The sequence below is a fragment of the Synchytrium microbalum genome (genome assembly GCF_006535985.1).
Source record: "Synchytrium microbalum strain JEL517 chromosome Unknown SmJEL517_scf0054, whole genome shotgun sequence".
NCBI classification, from domain to species: Eukaryota; Fungi; Chytridiomycota; class Chytridiomycetes; order Synchytriales; family Synchytriaceae; genus Synchytrium; species Synchytrium microbalum.
In genome coordinates this window covers 65,303-90,031 of record NW_022158403.1, presented here as the reverse complement: position 1 = coordinate 90,031, position 24,729 = coordinate 65,303, and the positions used below count along the sequence as shown (strand labels likewise).

Genomic DNA, 24,729 nt, shown 5'->3' with positions numbered 1-24,729 from the left:
ATTCATGGGCTGAATATTGAAATGCAAACATGGAGTGAACGTCATTGCGTCCAAAAAGCAAGAAACTTGTATCGGTCGCTGTGATTCAGCAAAACCACTGCATGCCATCACAGCCAGCCATGAATTCAGGGCAATTCCAATAAGCGACTAAGGGCTCATCGTCGCCAAAAACCGTTGTCCATGCTTTACCTTTGTCTTTGTGTGTTCAAGTCCGGTGGTGAGTGCCGCTTTGGAGATTCACGTATCTCTAGCTCGACGGGCGATCGTATTGCAGCTGTCTTCCTTGTTTCGTCGGTGGGTAGGCTCGCATGTGGTTTTGAGCGAGTTGTGAGGAGTCGAAAATACTTGAAGACGATGTTGAAACAGGTTGCTAACAAGTTCAAAGGATACAAGACGCGTAATTTAATTGTGATCATGCTTCTATGGCCTTTATACCCCCAAATTCGAGGTTTCTGAAATCTACTTGACACGCCAGAAAATTTTCAACATCCAAATACAAAAATCGAAACAAAGATGTCTGCCAACAAGTACAAAGTCGGTACGTTCATTGTTACTGGATGCATCCTATCCATACGTTGGCGCTAGTCCTGTCTTGTTTTCTTTATGTACATCCACCATCGTCTTTTTTTAACAATTTTTCTTTCTTGACATTTTAGCTGATATTACTCTGGCCGACTTTGGTAATGCATCAAGCAGCATGCATTTGAATTTTACGTTTATTTGTTTACATCTCATCAGTCGATGAAAGCCTCTTCATCTTTTAAAAATATCTGCACATCAATCCAGGTCGAAAGGAGATTGAAATCGCCGAAAATGAAATGCCTGGATTGATGTCGCTCCGTTCTAAATACGGTCCAGCTCAACCATTGAAGGGTGCACGTATCGCTGGCTGTTTACATATGACTATTCAAACTGCCGTCCTCATCGAAACTCTCACTGCCTTGGGTGCCGATGTGACTTGGTCTTCTTGCAACATCTTCTCCACTCAGGACCACGCTGCTGCTGCCATCGCTGCTACCGGTGTCCCTGTCTACGCTTGGAAGGGTGAAACCGATGAGGAATACCTCTGGTGTATGGAACAAACCATCTTTGCCTTCAAGGATGGTCAACCACTCAACCTGATTCTCGACGACGGTGGTGATTTGACTGGATTGGTCCACGAAAAATACCCTCAACTACTAGCTGGTAAGCGGCCGCTTACGTGGACTTCGAATTTCATATATGCGCCAGTGCCACCAAAATACCATGAAATGCCTTTGCATCAACCATCAACCGTTACTTCAATATACAATCATTCATTCACTCAATGACTCGCTAACACACTTACTTTTCCCATCATAGGAATCAGGGGTGTATCTGAAGAAACCACCACTGGTGTCCACGGTCTTTACAAAATGCTCAAGGAAGGCAAACTCAAAATCCCCGCCATCAACGTAAATGACTCGGTGACCAAATCCAAGTTTGATAACTTGTATGGTTGTCGTGAATCTCTCATCGATGGTATCAAACGTGCTACTGACGTGATGATTGCTGGCAAGGTCTCGGTCGTAGCTGGTTATGGTGATGTAGGAAAAGGTTGTGCCTTTGCTCTAAAGGGTATGGGCTCTCGAGTCATCGTCACCGAAATCGATCCAATCAATGCTCTACAAGCTGCCATGGAAGGCTTTGAAGTCACCACCATGGAAGATGCCGTCGCCGAAGGAAACATCTTTGTCACTACTACAGGTTGTCGTGATATCATCTTGGGTGAACACTTCTCTGCCATGAAGGATGATGCCATCGTGTGCAACATTGGTCACTTTGATATCGAAGTCGATGTTGCATGGCTTAAGAAGAATGCCGTAAAGCGAGTCAACATTAAGCCACAAGTAGATAGGTACGAAATGGCTTCAGGTCGTCACGTCATACTTCTGGCTGAAGGTCGTCTTGGTATGTTGTGTTACATGATGTTTGATTATTTCGACTGATGACATTTTTATTGACTTCTAACTGTCCCAACTATCAATCACACTCTATAGTCAACTTGGGCTGTGCCACTGGTCACCCATCGTTTGTCATGAGTAACTCCTTCACCAACCAAACCCTTGCTCAAATCGCACTCTGGACTGACACAAAGTCATACCCATTGGGTGTCCATTTGTTGCCCAAGAAGGTAAGTGTTGATATTCATTGAAGATTGACTTTTGGTTTTGGGAAGCAGTAACGGATGATGGGTGTTGTGATTTTTGATGCAAGTCTTACTTTCCTCCAATTCTCATTATTGTTATCGATATAGCTCGATGAGGAAGTGGCTGCTGCCCACCTCGATAAATTAGGCGTAAAACTCAGCAAACTATCACCCAAGCAACTTGAATACCTTGGTGTCAACATCGAAGGTCCCTTCAAGCCAGACCACTATAGGTACTGAGCTCTGGATGATGATGGGTACCGAGCAGCTTATAGTTCTGTAGAAGCGCTCCCCGAACAGTATTATCCATAAAAATTTGAGCTTTCGAGAATATAGAGTCATGAAACATCAAACTTCTGCATTCATCGTAACATCTTCCACAGCTCAAAGACGAAGAATCAATAGGTGCAGTTGGGGGAAGGAAGCGCTGCGGGAATGAAGGAGATCAGAAAGAAAAGATATATCATCAAAGGCTGATACAGAGGGTCCCTCCAAAATAAGATAGGATAGATGATGATACTGATGCCATCGGTATGTTCCATTAAAACGGAATTGCATGAACAGGAGATCGACGAATAGATGAAACAGCGAATAGTAGAAGGAGGAAAGTGTCATCCTCGCTAGTTTCCAAAAAACGCAGCAGCAACAACGTCGATTCCTGATAGATCTTGCGGTGGATCAGATAGATATGGCCAACCGAGGTGGTGGTATGGTAGCAGGAGATCGTAGTACGTGCCGTTCTCTCGCTCGTTCCTTGTCGTATTCATCATCGTCACCATATGTTTTCTCTAGATTTTCGACCTCGACAACAGCCAGTCCAAGACAACGATGTACAGACAGTAATCCATGCAATTAAGGATGACAATCTATCTCTTAAACGGAAACTGAATGAGCAGGACGATAAGACCAAAAAGTGATTGAAAAACAAAGCAACATTCAGGCCTTCATCATTTCATTGACATTTAGACTTTGCTTTTCAGGCTGTTTACAAAGATACAACGGTTGACGGAAGAATTAAAGAGAGCTAAAGATATTCCCGGTCCACGATCGGGTAACAAACTGGTTGCTCCCCTTGCCAGTCTGCTTGTGATCTAACTATCGACAAATAACAACTAGGAGTCGCGAGTACTCGACCAGATCAGGAAACAGATGATCTCATTAATGAACTGAGATCACAAGTATCTGAATTACAGAAATCAAATTCAAACCTGAAGGGAAAGGTGTGAAGGCATTCAAGTGGTCGCCTTGGCCAAACACACATTCGATTCTTATGAAATTATTACAACGTTTAGGCCCAATATTTCAAGTCACTCCATGATGCTGATAGTAGGAAAAATGGTCTGTTTGATCATGTCTCGCCAAGAGTCAACTCTGTAAGAGAAAGCAAGATTTGAAGAACTCGTCGTTTTGATACCTCGCCTTTGCAATGCAAATCTCGTTAAGGCATGAAATTACTATAGGGAATGCAACGAAGATTGGTACCGGCTCTTGTTGTCAAGAGCCGGCCACCGCCGTAAGTAATGAAAAACGTACACTTTGCCACATCACGATCTAAAATAATTCAACGCAGTAGGAGAACGGACAACCACCAGTATGGAAATACGATCCGTGTCTGTACTATCATCGTCTCAATGTGCTTTCTGTTAGATCGAGTGCTGACTATGGCGCAATGGTGGAAGAGATTGAAAAACTGTACGTAAAATCACAATTCACTCCCCTCACGAATTAATTTAATTTCATTAACACTTCCGAAAATCTAGGGACGATATCGTCAACATGTTGCGTGAAAAAGAAATGCACATGGAGCATGAAATGGACGAGATGCGTGCTGAAAATAGATTGCTCCGTGAATCTCAGGATAGGTAGACTGCTTTACAGTACAAGACACAGCATAACGTTATACCTAATGAATTCTTTTTTGTGAAATAGCAATACAATGAGAGGCGACGTAGATCGAGTCGCATTACAACGTGAACTTACAGAAAAAGCCAAACGTATACGAGAATGGCAGACACGTTATGATCAACTTGAAGACAAGTTTCGGTCTACAAGTGATGCTCATCAAGAATCAGTTCGAGCCATGGAAGACTTGAATGCTCAAATCAAGGAAGAGAGACTGCGTAATGCTGAACTAGAACGTCTTCATCGTAAGAATGAGGCTGCTAAAGGATCTGAAGCTGAGGTCAGCTATTGTCAGAAGTTAAAGAGCCCCTACGGATTATTTGCTTACACTTGTCCCAAACATTCATACATTGATTGCAGCTGAATGAGATCATAAATGATCTCAGAGAGGAAAAGAAATTGCTTGAACAAGAGCAAGCCAGAATGCTTCAGAATGCTCTCACCTCTGGAAGAGGTGACAGTGTAGAAGTGGAGGCACTGAGAAAAAAGATTCTTTCCCTTGAGCGAGAACTTGGAGAGAAACTGAAAGAAAATGCTGATTGGGTCAACAAGTACCAGCTCATCAATGGTATGGCAGTCCCATTTTCCTACAAAAGCTAATATGAGACTCCACCAGCTGAAAATTGACTGATCTGACATCAAAATGGAATAGAGGAGCTCAAATCAACAAAGAATGCTGGACAAGATGCTAACGTACGAATGTATGATACGCAGTCACGGCTAGAAGAGCTGGAAGAGAGGTTGCGATGGTTTTCGAAAAATGGAGAGATCGACCTTGCTGATTTGGAAGAAGCATTGACCATGATTCGACTGAAACGAGAGAGAGGTCTCTCTCTAGACTTTCTCATGAATTTGGATGAGCTAGAAGATGTCAGTAACTGGTGATGTAACAAATCTTGCAAAAGGCTTTTGGTTGAACCCTCTGCCGTTTAGGACAAACGAATGCTGCAAGATTTGCGCACACAATATGCTCAATGTATACAAGAGCTGGAAAAGGCACGACGATTACTCGCTTTACAGGAAGAAATCAATCGAGATTACAAGAATGAATGTGAAGCACTGAATCGTAGAATGCAGGCTCTCAAGAACGAATATGGTGAGCTTGCAGAAATAGTCGTGTTCTTCTGAGACCAAATTGGATTAACTCTCGGCTTGAAAGAATTGAGATTGGAAGAAGATGCAAGACTGCTCGACCTGCGTGCAAACAAATTGGCTTACCTGGAAGGTCAATTGAAGAATTTGGCCCATGGGACTACAAATGGTATCAGTTTTTCCCGTTACACTTTGAGGATTTTTTCATCTCATCTGTTTTTCGCTAGTTCATACAAGCACAGGAATCGAGGCGGATGACGACGTCGTTCTCGAAAATGGTTGGTCAGCAAAACATAGCGTTCAACAAAACAGGAATTTAACACTGGCTCGTAATAGGTCAAAATCTAGTACAAATACACGTAGATGGTGCTCTGATCAGTGAAGAAGGATGGACAACTTTGCGAAAACTTGGTCTTGACTACACAGATTCTACTCAAGCTGTATTTTTCGTACATTTTGATTTCTTCAACTTTGAAACTCAAGTCTCTCCGCTCGGTCTTGGTTTACGACCTCAATTTAATCTGTCGTCTGGGTAACTGTCGGTTATATGATTGTGGAATATCCTATTTACTCAGAACGTTTGTAATAGGTTTAAAGTCTTTACCGACGATTTTTTCTTGACGTATCTCAAGAGTCATTCCATGACAATGACATTGTGTCGTGCTGTCGGTGTTGAATTTCTTCCCGTTGCATCATGGTTGGTTCAGTATTCACAGGTACCTACTCATCATCTAATTACCATCTTGGTTTTAGCTCTGTATCATTCCAAGGATTGACAGACCCCGGCCGTACTGGCAGACTGCAATACTATGCAGATCTTGTCAGCCTACATGACGGGGTAAGTTACTGGAATGTCTGAATATTGTGCAAGGCCTCCTCTGAAAGGTGCAATTTTTTAGAAAAGTGTTATTGGAAAAATTGACTACTCGCTTCGTGTGCATTTGCCAATGTCTGAAGTCATCAAGGCATTTAAGGAGAGATCTTTTGCGTTGAATTTACTGCATTCAAGTGATTTCCAAAAGTAAGATCAGGGTGTTTCTAAAATCCTGATGGAATTCTCACACAACTCAATTAGAGCACATGTCCCAGCTCAAGCAGCCGTGAATCACCTCGTGATACGCATCAACAATTGCTCGCGGCTCGTACCACCTTCTGGTTCGTCACCCGCAGTATTCGTAGTATGCTCGTTGTACGGACAACAGAATGTAGTCACGGAGACCATTCGTAGTACAACTCATCCTCTTTTCAACTTTGTCAAAACGGTGCCAATTCCAGTCACTCATGATGTGGACCGGTACTTGCGAACTACCAATGTGAGTCTTTTGAATAAACATTTTACGATATTTAACAGTTTATGGAAATGTAGTTGGAATTCCTCGTATTGGACGAAAACGAAACACATGGTGATTACGTGTATGGTGTTGCCAAGATTCCATTGCTTGGTTTGGCTGTCAACGAATCGATCGAGGGAGAATTTGAACTCTTGGTAAGTGAAGTTCACTACGTGAACCTGAGCAATCTGATGATACTGGAATGTTCACAAATAGGGTCAATTTGTTGGGGATGGTGCCAAAATACGTGTTTCAATAGAATGGGAACGGCCATATCGACTAGATGATCCCAAGGTACAAAAATTGGGTTTCAAATTATCTCAAGTTAAATTCTCAATTCATAATTCTCTTGTCAAGGTCGTTTCACTGTTCGACGCTAGGTCTACTATGGCTGAAATCAAACAAGACGTAACTCCAAATTCGTCAAGCAAAGGGGTTACAGGATCTAAATCTAGTTTGGCACACAACAATCAAGGGGAGCCCTTCAACTCTGTGAAAAGTACAACAAACCACTTAAAATCGTCTGAAATACCCATGTATGACATGACAGTCTGTCTCATTTTATGTTTTTATCGGATTGATTTACCATTCGTCTGTAGAGTCAAGCCACAATCGGTGCAAACTCTGGAGGAAGTTGTCTCGCCGATAAAATCCGCGACACCAGCTCATGACCGATCTCCCACGTTTACAACGCTACCATCCAGTCAGCTGGAAAAGGCAGCGTCCAGTCATTCGACTCATCACAGTGTAGCACACTTGAGTAATAGCAGCCATAATTATGTCGCCGAATTAGTCAAACCAGTCGTCTCAGAGCAACAGCCGAAAAGTCTGATAGACCAACCCAAAGAGAAGTCGATAAATAGACTTGATGGAAGAGCCAGTAGTCATGAGAGAACACCGTCACCGTCAACTCATATATCAGACACAGTGCAGTTGGCTTCTTTTGATCACCCACGAGAAGCCTCTGCAACCAACACAAAGCACTCAACCACCGAAATAAAACACTCATCACGTAATCTAGATAAACTTACCAGTGATTCTCGAGAATCTTTACGGTCACGGCAGGCTCTCGCTGCAGCATTACCACAAGTAGAGACGTTACGTCAACTACACCACCATCGTCCTGGCTCGGCACACAGCTTGTCAGAGTCGGAGACCACTCCAACCCAGCGAGATGTAAGAGAGGACAGTGAACTCCGCACGACAGAATCTCCTATAAAATCTCGTATGAATCGATATGATAGTGAATCAAGCACCGCAGAGTCTCCTATTACGTCTCGTATCGATCGACAGGATAGTGATCTCAACACAACGGAATCTCCTATGACATCTCGCATGAATCGACAAGACAGTGAATTCAGCACGACGGAATCTCCTATAAAGTCTCGTATGAATCGACAAGACAGTGAACTCAGCACGACAGGAACACCTATCAAAGCTCGCATTATTAGACAAGACTCTGAATACTCTACCACTTCTCCGGTCAAAGCTGGCGATTCTAGACAGAGCAGCATTTATAGACAGGGTCCCCACAGCGCTGATGAGGCACTCGAGCGAAATCAATTTGGTGGTATTGACGCCTCAGAGTCTGAATACGAAACGGATGGCCAAAAGTCTCGACCATTGTACACAGCATCTGATGCAGAAGGCAGCGAAGCAGCTGCTCCACCCTACCGAAATCTCGCCCGTTATAAATCAGAGTCGTCGTCGCCTTCCGTATCCATGTCTGAGGGAGAAGCAGTAGGATTGCAATCACAATCACAACAAAGGGCTTCGCTGCTCTCTCGTTACGTCTCAGAGACAGACGAAGAAGAGGAAGATCCATATCCTGGTATGCGTACTATGGATGAAGATGATGACGATGACTATGACGATGAAACCGACGATGACGACATAGAGCCAGTGTTGAAAGTCAATGAGCAGGATGATGACGAGGAGGATGTGAGTCCCTGAGTCTTGCACGGTTTCACAACTCAACTGTCGAGTCGATTATGGAGTGCAGTGATGAATGCTGACCTATTTCTTAATAGGATAACTTGTCTCTTGAAGAAGGAGACCAGCGGAACGATACTAAATCGTTGCCACCGCTACCAAAAACGTCGTCGAAGCCAACCCTTATCACAACTCCTACTCCACTGGAAAATGGTGTGACTATATCAATAGGAGGCATTCGCTTCGACACAGAGTCTGAGGAAGCTATGGAGTTGCTCAAGAGTGTGAAACAAGTGTTTGTAGGGTTTGAGTTCTTGGATGCAGCGCCAGAGGAGTTAGAAACCCATTCGGTCTCTATGGTATTCGACAAAGGAATTCCTCGGGACGTCATCTTCTCGTTTGCCAAATGTAAGTACCTTTAAAACAATACTGCCTTCAAATCCGTAGTACGTACTTACAACTTTCGTTTTAAACCTGTATTAGTCTTCGATATGGACGCCAAGAAACAGGCAAAGGACAGATCAACGCTCTCAAAACTGATAAAATCCCGAAATCCATACATTACATTTTGTGTGGTCAGTGAACCACCCGAGAACGGTACTCAAGACGAAGAATGTGTTGATTTGGCTACTGCTAGACTTGATTTACGTGATGCCAGACGAGAGGATATGATTGAAACGGGACTACAACTGTTCAATATGGAAGGAGACGTGCAATTGGGTGAACTTGTAATAAGTGTAACAGGGCATTCAGTGTTGGATGAGCTATGTATGTAACATTGTAATTATTTTAATGACAAATAGTTGTATCATACTACAAGGTGGTGAATGCGAATCTATACAAAAATGTTGCTGAGGCGCTAAAGGAGATGGATGATATAGCCAGGGTTTGACAGATCTAAAAAGAAATATCGGGTCAGCTCGGAGACCAAATTCTACTTGAGATGTTCAACTTGGCAGACAAAGCCTTCCCCGCAACAAGACTCGCAGCCCACAAGAGGCGCAAAAAATGCCACAATTCATGTTGCCCTCCGTTGCACAGAAATAAACCAATCAAGATGGTAAAACCTCGGCTTAATAGAAGGGCGTAGTTTCACTTTTGACTCTAGTATGCTTGTTCGTTCCTTACCAAGGCTTCAAGACCGTTCAAGCCAGTAGCCTTAATCCATCGCTAGTGACCATATTCACAGCACCACCATCGATACTGGTACTGACAGTGTCTTCTATGCTGGCACTGTTGTTGTTTACGCCAAACAGACCCTTGAACAATTCCCTGGTCTTTTCAACAGTCCATGATCCTCTTGGCTCTGGTGGCATAAATCCAACTAGCTTGTCGTGTACGTGTGTTCTTATTTTACGGCCTTTGGATGCTCGAGTATCGACCTTTTTTTTGCGGCGTTGTAGTAACTGTAGTTGTTTAAAGTCGGCCCATTTTGATGACGCTGCAAGTGGATCATCTAAAAGAATTGAAACGTTAGCTTGTGTAGCGATTCCTATAGTTGAGTCGAGGATCTTCCTTGCAACATCTGCCTTTTTTGTGGGGAAAAAAATGAACATCCGCAAAACGTGTTGTACTTGCCTGCATCAGCAATACGAGTTTCAACCAATTCTCTCAACTGTTGTTGATAAAAGTCACCATCATCAAAGATTTCGACATCATACAGTTCGTCCTGGGCATCAGCAGCATCTGATTTCTCATCACCAGCAACATTGACATTACGTTTCCGTTTACCAAGCACATCACCACCAGAACGTCGCAATCGAGTTCTCTTCAAGACCCGATCTCGATCAGCTAGTACAGCCTTGATTTGAGCAGATGCAGAAGCGTTGATGGCCTTGAATGCTTTGCCAGATGTGGTTGCCAATTGAGCTGATGATATTTTTGAGCTCCACTTGTCTAGAGTCGCGTCACGGTATTGTTGGAAGGATGCGTCTAGACCTGTGATGGTTTGATGTAGCGAGTCTATGTCGGTGGCGTCGGTCGTATCAGGGAGGACGACATTGTCGATATCTGCGAGCAGGTCCTAAATAGGTGTAATTTGATGTGAAAATCCAAGCGACAACGCATATGCTGGCGGATACTTCCGAGGGGGTTTTGCTTCAGTGGATTGACTTACACGACGAAGGGCGACTAGACTACCAAGCAATTCAACTAGACTATCGCAAGTCCTTTCTTGCGCTGATTTTAAGTCGGGATGATTGACAAAATCAGGCATATCAGTCGAGCAAGGGAGTAGATTCACAAGAGCGATGCCACGTTGCAATCGAATTCTAGTATCTAACAATGCATCCCACATGGCCTAAACACCAATGTGTTGTTAAAAGCGCTTCCCAAACAAGCAAAAAAGAATAGAAATACATTTATCATGACTTACACGTTGATTTCGCACATGTTGACCTTTTTCTACATCTTGTTGAGCAGCTTGAGACAAGGAAGCGACTAATTCCTTTTCGTCCTTTTCCAAACTCTTTATAGCAGTGCGTATCTTTGCATTTGAAGCCATGGCTCTCTTTTTGACTTTTTTAATGGCTTCTTGGTCACTATCATTATTTTCTTCATCAACCAACATCTCGTCATGGCCATTCACGCCGTCAGAGTCATCACTTTGAGTCTCATCGTGATTTGAATCATCATCAGATGATGCATCAGTGTCGTCTCCCGTATCACCATCATCACTGGCCTCTTCTACATCATCGTCTTGATGGATCATCAAACTGGCACGATCGGTTCGTTTTCCAGCATAGGCAGGCATATCGCTGATATGGACTCCCTGTACACGAGTTCTTAGAGCACCACGGCCGACTTTTACATAGTGCTCTCGTCCCCAATCTTCATTTTCGTGCAGTTGCGACAATAGCGAGTTCGGCTGTAGTGAATCGGGAGCTACTGATTCGGGGTCGTATTCAAACGGGGCTGGGTTGGCCAAGTCTGCTAGCTCCTCACCAAGAGTCTTGTTTTTACTCCTCTTTGCCATTGTTGAGGATGTATTGGTTGCGTAAATGTCTTTTCTTCTGATATTTGGTTTTTTGTGCAAAAAAACGAGAGTAAAGATAATAAAGAACCAATCCCCACGATCCTACAGTTAAACAGCGACGCGAAGTAATATATAACACGTTCAAGTATTTAGAGGCAAAGAATGCATCAAAGATACTAGATACACGTCAGATGTCACAATGTCGTCAAGAATGTACTCCTACACACCAGTCTCAACTAAACACGATCAGTCGATTTGGTCAAAAAGTATATTCGAATATGATCAGGCAAGGACACTGCCTACATTTTATCAGCTCCAATGATTTCGCGGAAGCTGTTGACAAACTACAATTTGGACGCACCAACGGTTTCGTTGTATGGGACTGTCAGATCAGGACCATTGTTCAAAGGAACTATTTGGAATGGATTGATTTGGATATGACTAACATAGTAGTGACCCTTGATGTGCTCCATGTTGACTGTTTGTGGGATTTCTGGGAATGTCTGATAGATTTGACGAGCCCATCGAAGAATGTTTGGATAATCATGAGTGATCTAATTCAAGAGTTGAGGTTAGTAAAGTGCACAGCAGAGTGGACATCCAGACTTCAAGTAATAATATACTGACACTACGCAAATTGGCCTTGAAGTGAGTGTGGTAGACAGGATCAAAGCGAACGATTGTAGTGAATACTATAAATTCATGTTTAGTGAGTAAAATAGGAATTTCAAATTCATTAATTCAGCAAGATATTATGAACTTACATCGTATATCAGCTTCTGTGAATTGGTTGCCGACCAACCACTGGCTTTTGGCAAGAATCTTTTCAACACGATCCAACGACTCAAAGAGCTTCGAAGCCGCACTAGCATATGCCTGCTGAGACGTAGCAAACCCACTCTTGTAAACGCCATTGTTGATATCCGAGTAAATCCATTCGTTGATTTCATCGATTTGCTTGGCCAATTCGGCAGGATAATACGTGACTCCAGGCTAAAGAGACCAAAGATGAATCACTTCAGTTTGACAAAGATATTGACTCAATTTGAGTTGAAACCTTTGAAGAGTAAGCGTCAAAGTTGCTGTTGAGCATTCTAATGATTTCTGAGCTTTCATTGTTCACAATGGTATTGAGTTTCTTGTCCCTAAATGTATATAACTGTGAATATATGGCAGTTAAAAACTCAAGACCGACCAATTCTTGAAAGTGATCTTCAAACAAATATATGGCCACTCAAAATACAAAATGGGAACGCCGAAAATGCGACTTTTGATACGACGTACCACAAGACAGGAACAGTGAAGCGACCAGAGTAAGTGGGCTCGGCCTTGAAGTAGATTTCCTTCAAGAATGTAGCATTGTTGACTGTGTCTGCGTCACAACCAGCGACCTCAGGTGAAAATTTCCAGCCATCTTTGCCCATATTCCAGCTAGTTAGAAAAGAATTTTAGTTTAAACATATGCCAGATATTGGTCCAAGTTTCCAGCCGTTCTGTGCACAGGAATACTCACTCGACCACGGTGAGACCAATGACCGATTCTAATCCCTTTAAAGCTCGCACCATATGCACACGTGCTGCCCATGGACAGGCACGTGAGATGTAGAGGTGGTATCTGTTTGCATCAGGAGTGAACTTGGCAGCAGGATCCGAGGCAATGTGATCACGAAAGGACGAGACTTGACGCCTGAATTCTCCATCTTTTGAAGCCCAGTTCAAGATGGGAGCTTTTGATCTATAGGGATATATAGCGAATGAGCCCATTGTCATTGTGAGCTTTTAAACGACTTTGATTGTGCAAGAACGGTAAAGTTGATGCAGTTCGATGCGCTCAAGTTCCTCGACGGCATTCGTACGTACTCTGTCATTGTGAATAATGGTTGAATGAATGTAGAGAATAATCTTCTTCCTATTGTGGATGAGCTAGATGTGAGCATCTGAAATTCGATCTTGGGTTGAGTTTGAAATCCGGTTGATGGTGATGACAGCCACACAGTTCCAACCGATTCCAGCGGTCCAAGTGCAGATAGATCCCTGACCTAGACAATGCTTCAAAATGCGAAAATCACGTGCAGCCCAGTAAGCTTTCCTCTGCTCTCCTCGAGACTTTCCCAAAACTCATTTCTCAAACAATCAAGCCTTACAACCAGGGACATGATATATAATGCCGAATTCATTGCCCGACGACTTGCTGAGCTCATTGCCCGACGAGCTACTTACCGGAATAGTCCTATATCTGCCTGTTCGCGAGTTGGGACGTCTACAAGAGGTAAAACTATGTCGTTTTGATTGCTGCAGATCGTCACCGACATTGTTCACTACTTGTGCTAACACTCCACAATTATAGTGCTCTCGTCATTTATCGGAAGTCTGCAGAGATGAACTCAACCTGAAAACTATCATTGAGCGCAGATTCGGCCAAGTAATGAATATTCAACATTTTGATAACATGAAGCTTTATACTGACATACTGCAACATTAGAATGCCATTGCTCAAGACAACACTCTAGACTTGTGGCAGCTATTTCGAGCCTTGGATGATGCGACTTACTACTTGACAGTGGATCAATTCTCAATTGCTTGGCTCGACAACGCACAAAGTCAATATTGGATTAGGGTCCAAGATCCTACATCTTATGCCGCGACTACCAGCAAACCTGTGGCTTCATTACGAAGCGTTTGCTGGCTGCACGTCTCTGGAGTCTTCAAGGGTGTTCCCACAGGACGCTATAACGTGGTATTTAGGTACACTATGACTCTATGGTTTCAGATCGTAATATATGCTCATTCCATGCTGTTCTCATTCGCAGGATCAAAACATCAGGAAACGTGAATGCTCTCGGTGGAACTACACTGGCTTGCTTTCCTGCAACTATGCCGGAAGAAGACCGCGCGACTCTGGCACCCGTGTTAACTCTGACAAGCGAGGACTTTCGAGCCTGTTCACAGTGGACTGATGTCTCTGTTGGAGTTGTGCAAATTGAAGAGCTGTATGGAGCCATCGCCTTTGAAATGAAGAATTTATCACCGTTCTGGAAGTATGTGGGTGTATGATGAAAATTCAAGTGTCATTGCTAATTCAAACGTTAATCAAGGATGGGATTGTTTTTGGATTGTATTCGTCTAGTCTCGGTTGACCATACTGCAGAAACTCAAGTAGATGAGGAGGAGGAAGAGGAAGATCTTACGAGCTCCAGATGCAATATCATGTAAAGCTAGAGATTGTGAGAATCTATGGGGGCTCGAAACGCAGCATTATGTAGAATCTCTGGCTAGAATCTATGCTATGTATTATATCAAATTGTAGCAAATATGTATTTACACTCTCTGCAATCCAGAACTTTGAATTAGAAAGGAAGATCTGGCTTTTCAGACTCTCTTTGCTTTCGACGTTCCTATGATGAAGATGGATGAGTATGGGTGTTTCAAACAAGCCTACGTCAAATCAAGACAAAACCATGCAAGATTACCTGTTCGAATGCCTTTATCTTGTCGGGCATCTTTCTCATATTCTCTGAAATCTTCTTCTCTCTAAGTAACAGATGAATGGCGTGTTGAGTGTTAGGTGTTCATCATAGCATCCAGCAGGATCAAGCATGCCAAGAAACATAAAATCCACATGTGATTCATCAACCATTTACCTTGCGAATGAGTTTAGTATGGAGGAATTTCCTCTCTGTTGGGCCAGATTCGCAACAGGAGTGGATGATGCCTGGACTGGGAAGTGTTGAAAGTGTTTGATTGGATCCAGGCCAGCGAGGATTGCGGTATTGTACATGTCCTGCTGGGTGGTATAGGACAGTTGGATGGTCTTTCGCCAAGGCAAGTACGAGTTGAGATCCACAGGTCTCGTCCTTGGTTTGTAGGCAGTAGCTTTGGGAATCTTGTCGATGAGGGCCAGTGTCCTATCACTAGGAGGAGTCTTTGGGAATCGCATATACCTCATCGTGGATGTACAAGTAGCTGCCAAGTAGGAATATAGCGAAAGATAATGTTTTCTTTTTTGCTGCAGCTCAGCAGCTCAGAAGCAGCAGCCTCCTTACAATCAGCACAAAACGAGACTTGGTCCGAGTATCTAACTTAGAACTTGTTTACAACGCGTGGGAACTCATCTTATACGCGTCTCACAGGACAATGATCAAGCTCATCGCTCATTTCCATTCTACACACAAGCCCCCATCTTTTCGACATTAGAAAGAGCTCCTTGTCCAGCTTCAGTCGATAACCAGATGATATGATATGCTCAACGTCCTGATACGATCTCTGCAACTGCTGGAACGAGACTTGACAAAGCTCTTGGGTCGAAACAATGGCCCCTTTAAACTGCCAACTGCAGCTCGTGCTAGGTCTGTACTCTCATCATGCAAACGCTCAATCATCATGTCAGCCGTCCACACGGCTGTGCGCCCTACCCTTCCTCCATCAAGCAGTAAGCTTGCTTGTCGTGAAAGCTTGATCTCGACACAAAAATTAACATTTCGATCTCATCCTAGACACTACCACCACTGCTATAACGGCACCTTCTCCATCATCATTACACGGCCTAGATGCCGTTAGAGCTTGGGAACTGGCATCCGATGTCTTGTCTCTCGATGACTCCATAACCAACCTAGCCAACCTCGTATCCGAGCCCCGTAGTCGTCAGTATCTAGATCGAGATCATTTCAATCTCGTCCTCGCAAAGCTAGTCCATCTGAGGCCTGAATCATACCAGACTTACTTGGATCAACTGGCTCGCTTGATGAGGGCTTGTGGATATCAACCCGATCTAGACATATATAATGCTAGTATTCGCTTGAGCAGGCAATCTTATAGAAACTGGCCTGATGTACAGCAGAGTCTGCAGGAGTTGCATCGGCGTGGAATGCAACCCAATGCTGAAACTTATAGGGCCTTTCTCCAAAACCTCGCAAAGGGTCGCAACACTCAGGCATGTCTTGAGCTCGTAAAACTGGCACAACCAAGTGGTGACACCCCCACAGATCCTATATTTGACGAACAGGATCACTCCCGTGTATTTCATGCCTTTATCAAAAACCATAATCTCGTAGGTGCTGAATCATATCTAGAACACATACGCAAGCATGCAACTCCAACCCACTATCAAATACTATTAAGTCATCTAGGAACTCATGGTGATGCTGCCCGCTTCACTCGTATATACACGCTATTCATCGAGACAGGTCATACGCTAGATACCCTTATATTGTCGTATGTCGTAAAGCTAGAGTTTAAACTTCTTGGTCCGAGACAAGTTCTGGAGATGCTTGAAAATCTAGAAGCCAGATATGGACTCAAACCAGATGAACGCATCTATCAAGCAGTCATTAAGGGACTAGGAAAAAGTAAATCGGCTCATGAAGCACTCACTGTATGGGAACACATGACGAAATCCGATATTAAATCACCGTCTGCTACACTATATGTCGAACTGATTGTCACATTGGTTGAAAATGCTTTGCTCCTTCACGCCATGAAGTTTGTATACCTGCTTTCCACAAACCATGTAATACTGGATCTTGCCCAATATCATCGCCTCATGGCCGTTTTCTTTAAAGCTGGAGATCCATCCTCGGCTCTCGAAGTTTGGAAGGACTTGTCTATTCACCATCAATCTACACCCGTAACTTATGCTACCGTCATTTATGGATATTGTAGATGTGGCATGTTTGAAGAAGCCAAAAAGCACTTTGAAAACACGGTCATGTTGGGTAATGTACCTACTGGTGGAATCTATAAAGCCATGGTGAGAGGATGTGAACTCACAAATCGTTGGATGGTGGGTCTGGATGTCTTGAAATACTACATAGAGTCGGATCACACTCCCGTCATCTCATCCGGAGATTATATATGGCTAGTCAAGAAAGTCGCTCTAGAAGGCAAAATAGAAGAGGCTGCCAATCTAGTATGGAAGCTGCACCAGTATTTTCACACTCGCAATCTCCCACCACCCGTGCCATACGCTTACGAGAGTATTATAGTAGCCATCCTCAAGAATGAGGAATCAGAGATTAGGAAAAGACTGAAACGGGCTAGGAACTGGATGCTGTTTGCTCTTGGGTCTGGTCATAACTTGCCAACAGACGTCATTACATTGTACATTAACAGGGCCGAACAACATGGATCAGTCATTGATATATTCGCATTAGACGATAAAGTGCTTCACCATCCCAATCAAGTTTGGAAGGATGCTGCCGAACAGAGGCTGATATACCATAAACTGTTAAGTTTTGCCTGCGGAAGGAGTGCAAGACGAGTAGATAAAATCGTAGAAGACATGAAACAAAAGGACATTCCATATACCGTGGATATGGTCATGCTTTTAGTAGGACACTATTGTCGGTTTGGTAGACTGGATTTGGCAAAGCAGGTGTGGGAGTATCGGCTCTCTCTTTTATACAAACCTAAAGAACAGACTGAAGCAGAGGACTCCGATGTATCTGGTCTAGATGGTAAATCAGTCCGCTGTCTCTTGCATGCAGCTCGTATGCGCAAGGATGCTGAGCTGGCTCGCTTTGTATGGGAGTCTGCGCAGAAACTGGCATTAGTCAGCCAGTTTACATCTAAGCTGTCTCATGTTCGATCACATAGAAGGATTCTTGCTAGAGCTGGAGTGAAGGTTCCTGTGAATTGGGGCGAGGGGCGGACTAAATTCGAAGGTAAATTCTGACGCATAGTGTTTGTATATAGCAATACTGTCCAATAAGTTATTGCAATAGTAAATATACATATAATCAGTGTAGAACGTTGAATTGTGTAGTCGAACTCGCACTGCGCGTCGCTGATCAACGTCGAACTGAACGTGAAACTCTGGAATCTACTCTGGACTCTTAAAGCTTTGCGGATTGAGAAGCAAGTTTCGATTGCAAGGAGTAATTCCAGTCACATGAAGTCTAGATCAATAATTTCCTCGCCTCGAATTTGGCTAGAACGGATTTTGGACCAGAGTGTGTATTTAGCTTGCCCAAACTGTTTTAGGAAGAGGCTGTTGCCTTCATGTCAATGCAATACTGCTAGCACTCCCGAATATCGGTGGAGAGTGATTTTATTGGTCTCTTTCAAGAGCCGATTACAGAAAAGTACGTTGATCAACATTGTCATCAAACTTGGTTTTATCCAAACATTTCGATGAAGTGTGGGAAATTTACAAAGCTAATCATATTTACGCTTCTCATACATAGTTACTGTCTTTGGACCATGTCTAGATAAAATATTAGGATGCACTGCCACGGACTATGGAATGAACAATAAGCAACAGCATGTAGATGGTGCTAGATTGTTGCTGCCGTTACATGTTGAACTATCACCAAAACAGAAATTGACGGGATCAGCTCTGACGGCGAATAGGATCGCATCGTATCGTGTTGCTGTTAGATATGTGGAGAATGATGATGTGTGTATAACACGGTCAAACTCGCCGGCGCTATTTGTAGAGGATGACGAGCATGAAGAGCGGAGTGATGATAGTGCTAGTGTTGTAGCATCTGACGAAGAAGACGGGGGTGTTGAGTATATAGATATCAGTCTTGAAGAGTATCTGACAATGGACGAGACGACACCGTCTTCGTGTTGTAATGATGAGGTATTTGAATCGTTAGCACCACCATCGCCTAATACTCTGACGTATATGGACATGCTTGAAGATCAATTCGATCTCTTGACTCTCACGCCGAGTATGTCTGAACTTGCCACAGTGCTTGAGGGACTGTCCGTTGAAGAAGAGCAAACGATTATAGACACTCCAACATTGTAATTAATACTGCAATTATAATTATAGTGAGGTTTATTTAAAGTTAGTGAGCAAGTGAAGATATGGGGATTGACAAAGAGTTGTACATTTGTTTTAAGTTGAGCTTAAGCGAGAGACAGATTCCTCAATCTGTGACGTTGTGCTCGGAACATTCAAGTCACGGGCTTGCTGATACAGTTTTCGAGCCTTAGCAATGTCTCCCTACATTTCAAGGATGGCACCCAAACTAGAAGGAATGCCTCAAACAAGGGACAATATTAAGTAACAGTCAACAACAGCTTACTTGAAAGTAGCTACAGCCAAGCATTCTACACATTCTTTACCAGCATTTGAGGCGTCCTTGATGGCATTCTCTGCAAACCTCACTGCATCATCAATTCGACCAATAGCAACATAGGATTCAGCAAGATTGTTTTGCAAGACTGCTCTTTTGCACTTTTCAGAGGTATCTATAAGTAAGCACTTCAGGAAGACTTTTTCGCAAGACTGAAAACAGGAAGGTACAAGGTACCTATAATAGTCATTATCCGAGTATAGAGTGCTATAGCGAGTTGCGGGCGAGAAGTGGCAGCGTATAAGTTGGCCAATAAATCGAGGGATGTCGACAAGTCAGTAGAAGTTACCCAGTCAGCCAATTGAGGTTTGAAAGGAGATTTGTGATTGGTTGAGATATTGGTACCTGCCCAGCATCATTACGTTGTGGTTGTGTCGACGTTCAGATTGGGATGTGGCATCATCTTCAGGGTGCGATTCTACGAGACGCAGACATGCCTCTACACTCCACTACATGAAAATGAGGTTGTTTCGATTACTTCCACAATCACGCTGGGCTTGAATGAAACGAGCTCTCACAAGACATACAGCGTAAGCGGCTTCAGCGTCAGTCAAGTCTCCAGCAGCTTTAAATGCTCTTCCAGTACGATGAGCAGCACCGACAGCTTCAATATAATGACCACCAGCTAGATAGCCACGCCAAGCGTCACTGACTGTCTTTGCAGCAGCCTCGTAACGACCTAAGTCTTCATAGAGTTGAGCCAATTCCACCACGATTCCCAAGCACTCCTTTGAGTGCGGAGGGACATTGGCTTTTTCGGCCGAATCGAGCGCTGTTGGGATGATCGAATCAGATTCGTTGGTCAGATCAGCACCAGGCAAAAATGCGTCAGTGTAACATACCTTGGAGATAGTGGATCTAAGCCAGATTCTTCATGTCTTGTAGAATGCATGATTGATGATTGATGTTGCTGGCTCAGTCGTTGTTTGGTTCACTTCACATCTTGTCAAGTCAGTTCAGTTCAGCATTTTGGTAGTTCACCTCAACAAGACCAGCCAATAACTAGAGACTGGATCTGCTCGCTGGGAATTAGTGAATGAGTGAGTGAATACTAATGAGCTACTTGATTATTCGCTGATTTCATTGTATTGACCGACTGATTACCATTCAAAATCTGATTATCAAGACACGTTCGTAATCTCATTGCTTCTTTATTACAGTAACTGATTACCATTCAATATATGCCATGGTCGTAATCTCATCAACCACTGCCTTCTCTATACTACTGCTATTATTCTCATCAACTACTGGCTACCAAGCTACCACTACAACTAAAACTGCTACGAATTATGATTATGACATTCACGACCCTCCTGGCTATATTGACCCAAATGCTCAAGATCTGCTATTACCAGATATCACACATGAGGCATTGCACGAAATCGCTGGGCTCATAAATGTCACTTACCTTGCTACTGCTCTAGTGCAGCCCGCATCATTTCCTGCTGCCGGAATCATTCGTGGTAGTAACAATCGCCTCATGGTGAACCTTGTTTGTCGTCGCGATCGTCGCCACACTCCAGGTGAAACTACATATGATATTCTTCAGATTTTCGTCTCCGTAGATGTCTTGTATCCCATTCTCCTTGATCCATGATATTTAAATCCCAATCTTTCGTTTTAGTCAATGTAATCTTCCTGGTCGATACTGGCTGCCCACACACTTTTGTGTGCCCACAAGCAATCACAGCTCTCATGGGCAAACCATTAGACAAGTTCAACATGCCTGATGAGATCCCTATTCGAATACACTCGGAACTGACTACCCTAGCTCATCTGTCGCCACAAGATAAACATTTTGCGGATGTTAATGTGCTCGGCGCGGATTACTTGGCCTTGCATGAGGTGTCATTGTTGATGAACTGGAACCGGCGTACTTTTCAAATGACGACAGGCAAGTCTGTTGATTGTCACTAATCGTGATTCCTCTTTAACCTTTATTTGTCTAGGAAAGGAATTCGTAGAGACTGCCAGGAATGATTTGCACGATTCTCAAGTCAATCGCTTTGATGTAACGCCAGACCTGGCGTACATTATCATGATGGTCTTGATGGCCCTGGCGCTTGGGATCCTACTAGGATTCTATGCTGGTCGAAGGCAATATCGATCTTTCAAAAGCGATTGAAGGGTGAGCACAAGGATGAAGATGGACTCTTGTGAGTAGATATACTGTTTGTCTGTCGAAAGAGACGATCCAACGAGACTCATATACTTGCCATGATCTAAAGAGACTCATATACTTGCCATGATCTTAGGTATGTCGTACATTCGTTTGAAAACACATTCGGTTCTCAAGATCAGCAAGTAGAGTTCAAATTACTTTTGTTTTACTATTTATTCAATTTGTTTGTTCCTTTTGCTCAAACATCCTATCCATAAATTGATACATTGATACGCTCGGGTGAACGCGTCAACGCGCAATTTAAAGTGCGACGATATCCTCGTATGTTGTTTGTATCGCACTCTACTTCGACTTTCAAGGAACAAACAAGTACAGTGCTTGAGGGACTGTCCGTTGAAGAAGAGCAAACGATTCTAGACAATCCAACGTTTTAATACTGCAATTGAAATTATAGTGAGGTTTATTTAAAGTTAGTGGGAAAGTGCAAGATATGAGACTGACACAGAATTGTAAATCTTTTCAAGTTTGTTTTACGTTGAGGTTGAGCGAGAGAGAGATTCTTCAATCTGTGACGTTGTGCTCGGAACATTCAAGTCACGGGCTTGCTGATACAGTTTTCGAGCCTTAGCAATGTCTCCCTTCATTTCAAGGATGGCACCCAAACTAAAAGTAATAGGTCAAACCAGGGACAATATTAAGTAACAATCAACAACAGCTTACTTGAAAGTAGCTACAGCCAAGCATTCTACACATTCTTTACCAGCTTTTGAGGCGTCCTTGATGGCATTCTCTGCAAACCTCACTGCATCATCAATTCGACCAATAGCAACATAGGATTCAGCAAGATTGTTTTGCAAGACTGCTCTTTTGCACTTTTCAGAGGTATCTATAAGTAAGCACTTCAGGAAGACTTTTTCGCAAGACTGAAAACAGGAAGGTACAAGGTACCTATAATAGTCATTATCCGAGTATAGAGTGCTATAGCGAGTTGCGGGCGAGAAGTGGCAGCGTACAAGTTGGCCAGTAAATCGAGGGATGTCGACAAGTCAGTGGAAGTTGCCCAATCAGCCAATTGAGGTTTGAGAGGAGATTGTGTGATTGGTTGAGATATTGGTACCTCCGTAGCATCATTACGTTGTGGTTGTGTCGAAGATCCAGATCGGGATGTGTCATCATCTTCAGGGTGCGATTCTACGAGGCCCAGACATGCTTTTACACTCCACTACATGAAAATGAGGCTGTTTGGATTACTTCCACAATCACGCTGGGCTTGAATAAAACGAGCTCTCACAAGACATACAGCGTAAGCGGCTTCAGCGTGAGTCAAGTCTCCAGCAGCTTCAAATGCTCTTCCAGTACGATGAGCAGCACCGACAGCTTCAATATAATGACCACCAGCTAGATAGCCACGCCAAGCGTCACTGAATGTCTTTGCAGCAGCCTCGAAGCGACTTAAATCTTCATACAGTTGAGCCAATTCCACCATGATTCCCAAAAACTCCTTTGAGTGCGGAGGGACATTGGCTTTTTCGGCCGAATCGAGCGCTGTTGGAATGATCGAATCCAGATTCGTTGGTCAGATCAGCACCAGGCAAAAATGCGTCAGTGTAACATACCTTGGAGATAGTGGATCTCAGCCAGATTTTTCATGTCTTGGGGAGCGTGTTTGTGATGATATAGAGCCTGACGGAGGTGTTGTTTGACATCTAGAGGGTAATTTGAATGTGTAATGTACTTCCAATAGGCAAATCCTCCAGCACCAATGACTGCTAAAGATGCAGCAGCAATCATGAATGTGGATGGATTCAAGTCCGAGGTTGGTTGTCGGTGAGCAGTTGATGAGAATGTCTGGTGCTTGGGGCGACGAATAGCGGTTCTAAGAGTAGGCACTTGCTGCCGTAATATCCTTGCAATCATCCTGTTCTTGAGCTGGGGCAGCCTGGCGTCACAAGTGTAAGCTCTAATTTTGAATGTCAATGAGAGGAGGACATCAATGTTGGATAATATTACGTGCAATGATGATGAAATAATAAATCTGGATGAGCACTTAGTCAGGTTGCTTGCTCCAATTTGAGCAAGAAGCTTCTGATTTCGTTGGAAGTTTGGAACATACAAGGACAGACAGCGTGCTTACCGGACCTAATCGAGGTGGCTAGAAAGTTGATTTATCAAACAAGGCTTGCTACCAGCAAGGGATCTCTCCTGTTGCTATTATTTGATATTGCTTTAAACCGAGCTCGAAGTGCATCGAAAACAAGCAACAAAAAGGTATCAACCAATAAAGACAATGGCGCTTGTTGACTTTGATCCGACATGTATCAACTATCGTCACTCACTCCTGCTTCCCATCCTAGCACAGGGGCGGCGACATCAAACTGATGGAACCCTCATTCCCACTCCTCGACTTGCCTGAAGAGCTTTTGCAACGAGTCTTCCTGCTCTGTACAGACCCCAGATATCTATCCATCACCTGTAAGCGCATCCACGAAATCTCAAAGGCTCCAGTCATCCAGGCCAAGTGGTTGATCATAAACCACATAAATCCACTATATGCTGGAACTGCGTACCCCTTCGACGGCAGGACTACCGAAAGACTGCTGAACAAACCATTGAGCGTATCTCCTTCCAGACACGATATACAGAAATCCTTTCAACGTGCGCTTAGGCTGAACCGCTCTCGTCAGCTATATGTAATACTAGGTTGGGCACTAGAACGTTATAATGGAAGGTTTGACTTGAAAGCGGATGATGCTGTTACTATAGTAGATGCTGCCAAAAGAGGCCGCCTCGCTGCAGTCAAGGAAATATGTGAGACATATGGCCTCAAGGATGAGAATATCTTGATTGACGCCTTCAAGACTGCATATGTGCATTCCCACGAACCCGTATACTCGTACCTCTGGCCAAAGTCTGCCTCTGCTCAGGAAAAGGCTCTTGAGTGGTTTGCCTCTGATGGTGGTGGAGCTGGCACCACTGGACTACAACGTCTGTTAGATCAAGGCATCATAAATCCTGCTACGGAGGTCAGAGGAGAGATCTTGGAAATCGCTGCCACCTTTGCGGAATTGCCCATCATCACCATACTCCTCACCCATACTGCTACCAGTAAAAACTATACCGACTTG

At 43.6% G+C, this 24,729-nt stretch overlaps 8 protein-coding genes across 8 annotated transcripts; 3 read left to right on the top strand and 5 right to left on the bottom strand.

Moving 5' to 3' along the window:
• Positions 1-513: 513 nt before the first annotated feature.
• SAH1 (adenosylhomocysteinase) lies at positions 514-2,407 on the top strand (the record flags this gene model as incomplete). The annotated part of the gene is made up of 6 exons (XM_031171585.1): positions 514-538; positions 657-680; positions 787-1,185; positions 1,342-1,929; positions 2,019-2,152; positions 2,276-2,407. The coding sequence occupies 6 exons, from the start codon at positions 514-516 to the stop codon at positions 2,405-2,407; spliced, it is 1,302 nt and encodes a 433-aa protein (XP_031022442.1).
• Positions 2,408-2,855: 448 nt separating this feature from the next.
• SmJEL517_g05658 (uncharacterized protein) lies at positions 2,856-9,200 on the top strand (the record flags this gene model as incomplete). The annotated part of the gene is made up of 25 exons (XM_031171584.1): positions 2,856-2,895; positions 2,960-3,080; positions 3,148-3,218; positions 3,284-3,387; positions 3,460-3,540; positions 3,628-3,680; positions 3,815-3,859; positions 3,928-4,029; positions 4,097-4,349; positions 4,430-4,637; positions 4,722-4,939; positions 5,003-5,165; positions 5,229-5,330; positions 5,389-5,439; positions 5,498-5,693; positions 5,751-5,858; positions 5,915-5,999; positions 6,061-6,182; positions 6,237-6,474; positions 6,528-6,647; positions 6,709-6,786; positions 6,850-7,028; positions 7,092-8,433; positions 8,523-8,832; positions 8,908-9,200. The coding sequence occupies 25 exons, from the start codon at positions 2,856-2,858 to the stop codon at positions 9,198-9,200; spliced, it is 4,683 nt and encodes a 1,560-aa protein (XP_031022443.1).
• A 369-nt stretch (positions 9,201-9,569) lies between these two features.
• Positions 9,570-11,398, bottom strand: SmJEL517_g05657 (uncharacterized protein; the record flags this gene model as incomplete). Its single annotated transcript, XM_031171583.1, has 4 exons — positions 9,570-9,880; positions 10,018-10,447; positions 10,541-10,723; positions 10,799-11,398. The coding sequence occupies 4 exons, from the start codon at positions 11,396-11,398 to the stop codon at positions 9,570-9,572; spliced, it is 1,524 nt and encodes a 507-aa protein (XP_031022436.1).
• Positions 11,399-11,742: 344 nt separating this feature from the next.
• Positions 11,743-13,168, bottom strand: SmJEL517_g05656 (glutathione transferase; the record flags this gene model as incomplete). The annotated part of the gene is made up of 6 exons (XM_031171582.1): positions 11,743-11,952; positions 12,026-12,090; positions 12,163-12,391; positions 12,456-12,543; positions 12,683-12,829; positions 12,912-13,168. 6 exons carry the CDS (start codon positions 13,166-13,168, stop codon positions 11,743-11,745), a joined length of 996 nt encoding a protein of 331 aa, XP_031022437.1.
• A 1,577-nt stretch (positions 13,169-14,745) lies between these two features.
• Positions 14,746-15,344, bottom strand: SmJEL517_g05655 (uncharacterized protein; the record flags this gene model as incomplete). The annotated part of the gene is made up of 3 exons (XM_031171581.1): positions 14,746-14,793; positions 14,869-14,929; positions 15,040-15,344. The coding sequence occupies 3 exons, from the start codon at positions 15,342-15,344 to the stop codon at positions 14,746-14,748; spliced, it is 414 nt and encodes a 137-aa protein (XP_031022434.1).
• Positions 15,345-19,427: 4,083 nt separating this feature from the next.
• SmJEL517_g05654 (uncharacterized protein) lies at positions 19,428-20,374 on the bottom strand (the record flags this gene model as incomplete). Its single annotated transcript, XM_031171580.1, has 6 exons — positions 19,428-19,597; positions 19,660-19,827; positions 19,862-19,931; positions 20,010-20,161; positions 20,193-20,254; positions 20,325-20,374. The coding sequence occupies 6 exons, from the start codon at positions 20,372-20,374 to the stop codon at positions 19,428-19,430; spliced, it is 672 nt and encodes a 223-aa protein (XP_031022435.1).
• A 294-nt stretch (positions 20,375-20,668) lies between these two features.
• On the top strand, positions 20,669-21,607 carry SmJEL517_g05653 (uncharacterized protein; the record flags this gene model as incomplete). The annotated part of the gene is made up of 3 exons (XM_031171579.1): positions 20,669-21,005; positions 21,107-21,355; positions 21,432-21,607. 3 exons carry the CDS (start codon positions 20,669-20,671, stop codon positions 21,605-21,607), a joined length of 762 nt encoding a protein of 253 aa, XP_031022440.1.
• A 527-nt stretch (positions 21,608-22,134) lies between these two features.
• Positions 22,135-23,521, bottom strand: SmJEL517_g05652 (uncharacterized protein; the record flags this gene model as incomplete). The annotated part of the gene is made up of 5 exons (XM_031171578.1): positions 22,135-22,267; positions 22,325-22,490; positions 22,553-22,826; positions 22,905-23,149; positions 23,221-23,521. 5 exons carry the CDS (start codon positions 23,519-23,521, stop codon positions 22,135-22,137), a joined length of 1,119 nt encoding a protein of 372 aa, XP_031022441.1.
• Between the last annotated feature and the right edge of the window lie 1,208 nt (positions 23,522-24,729).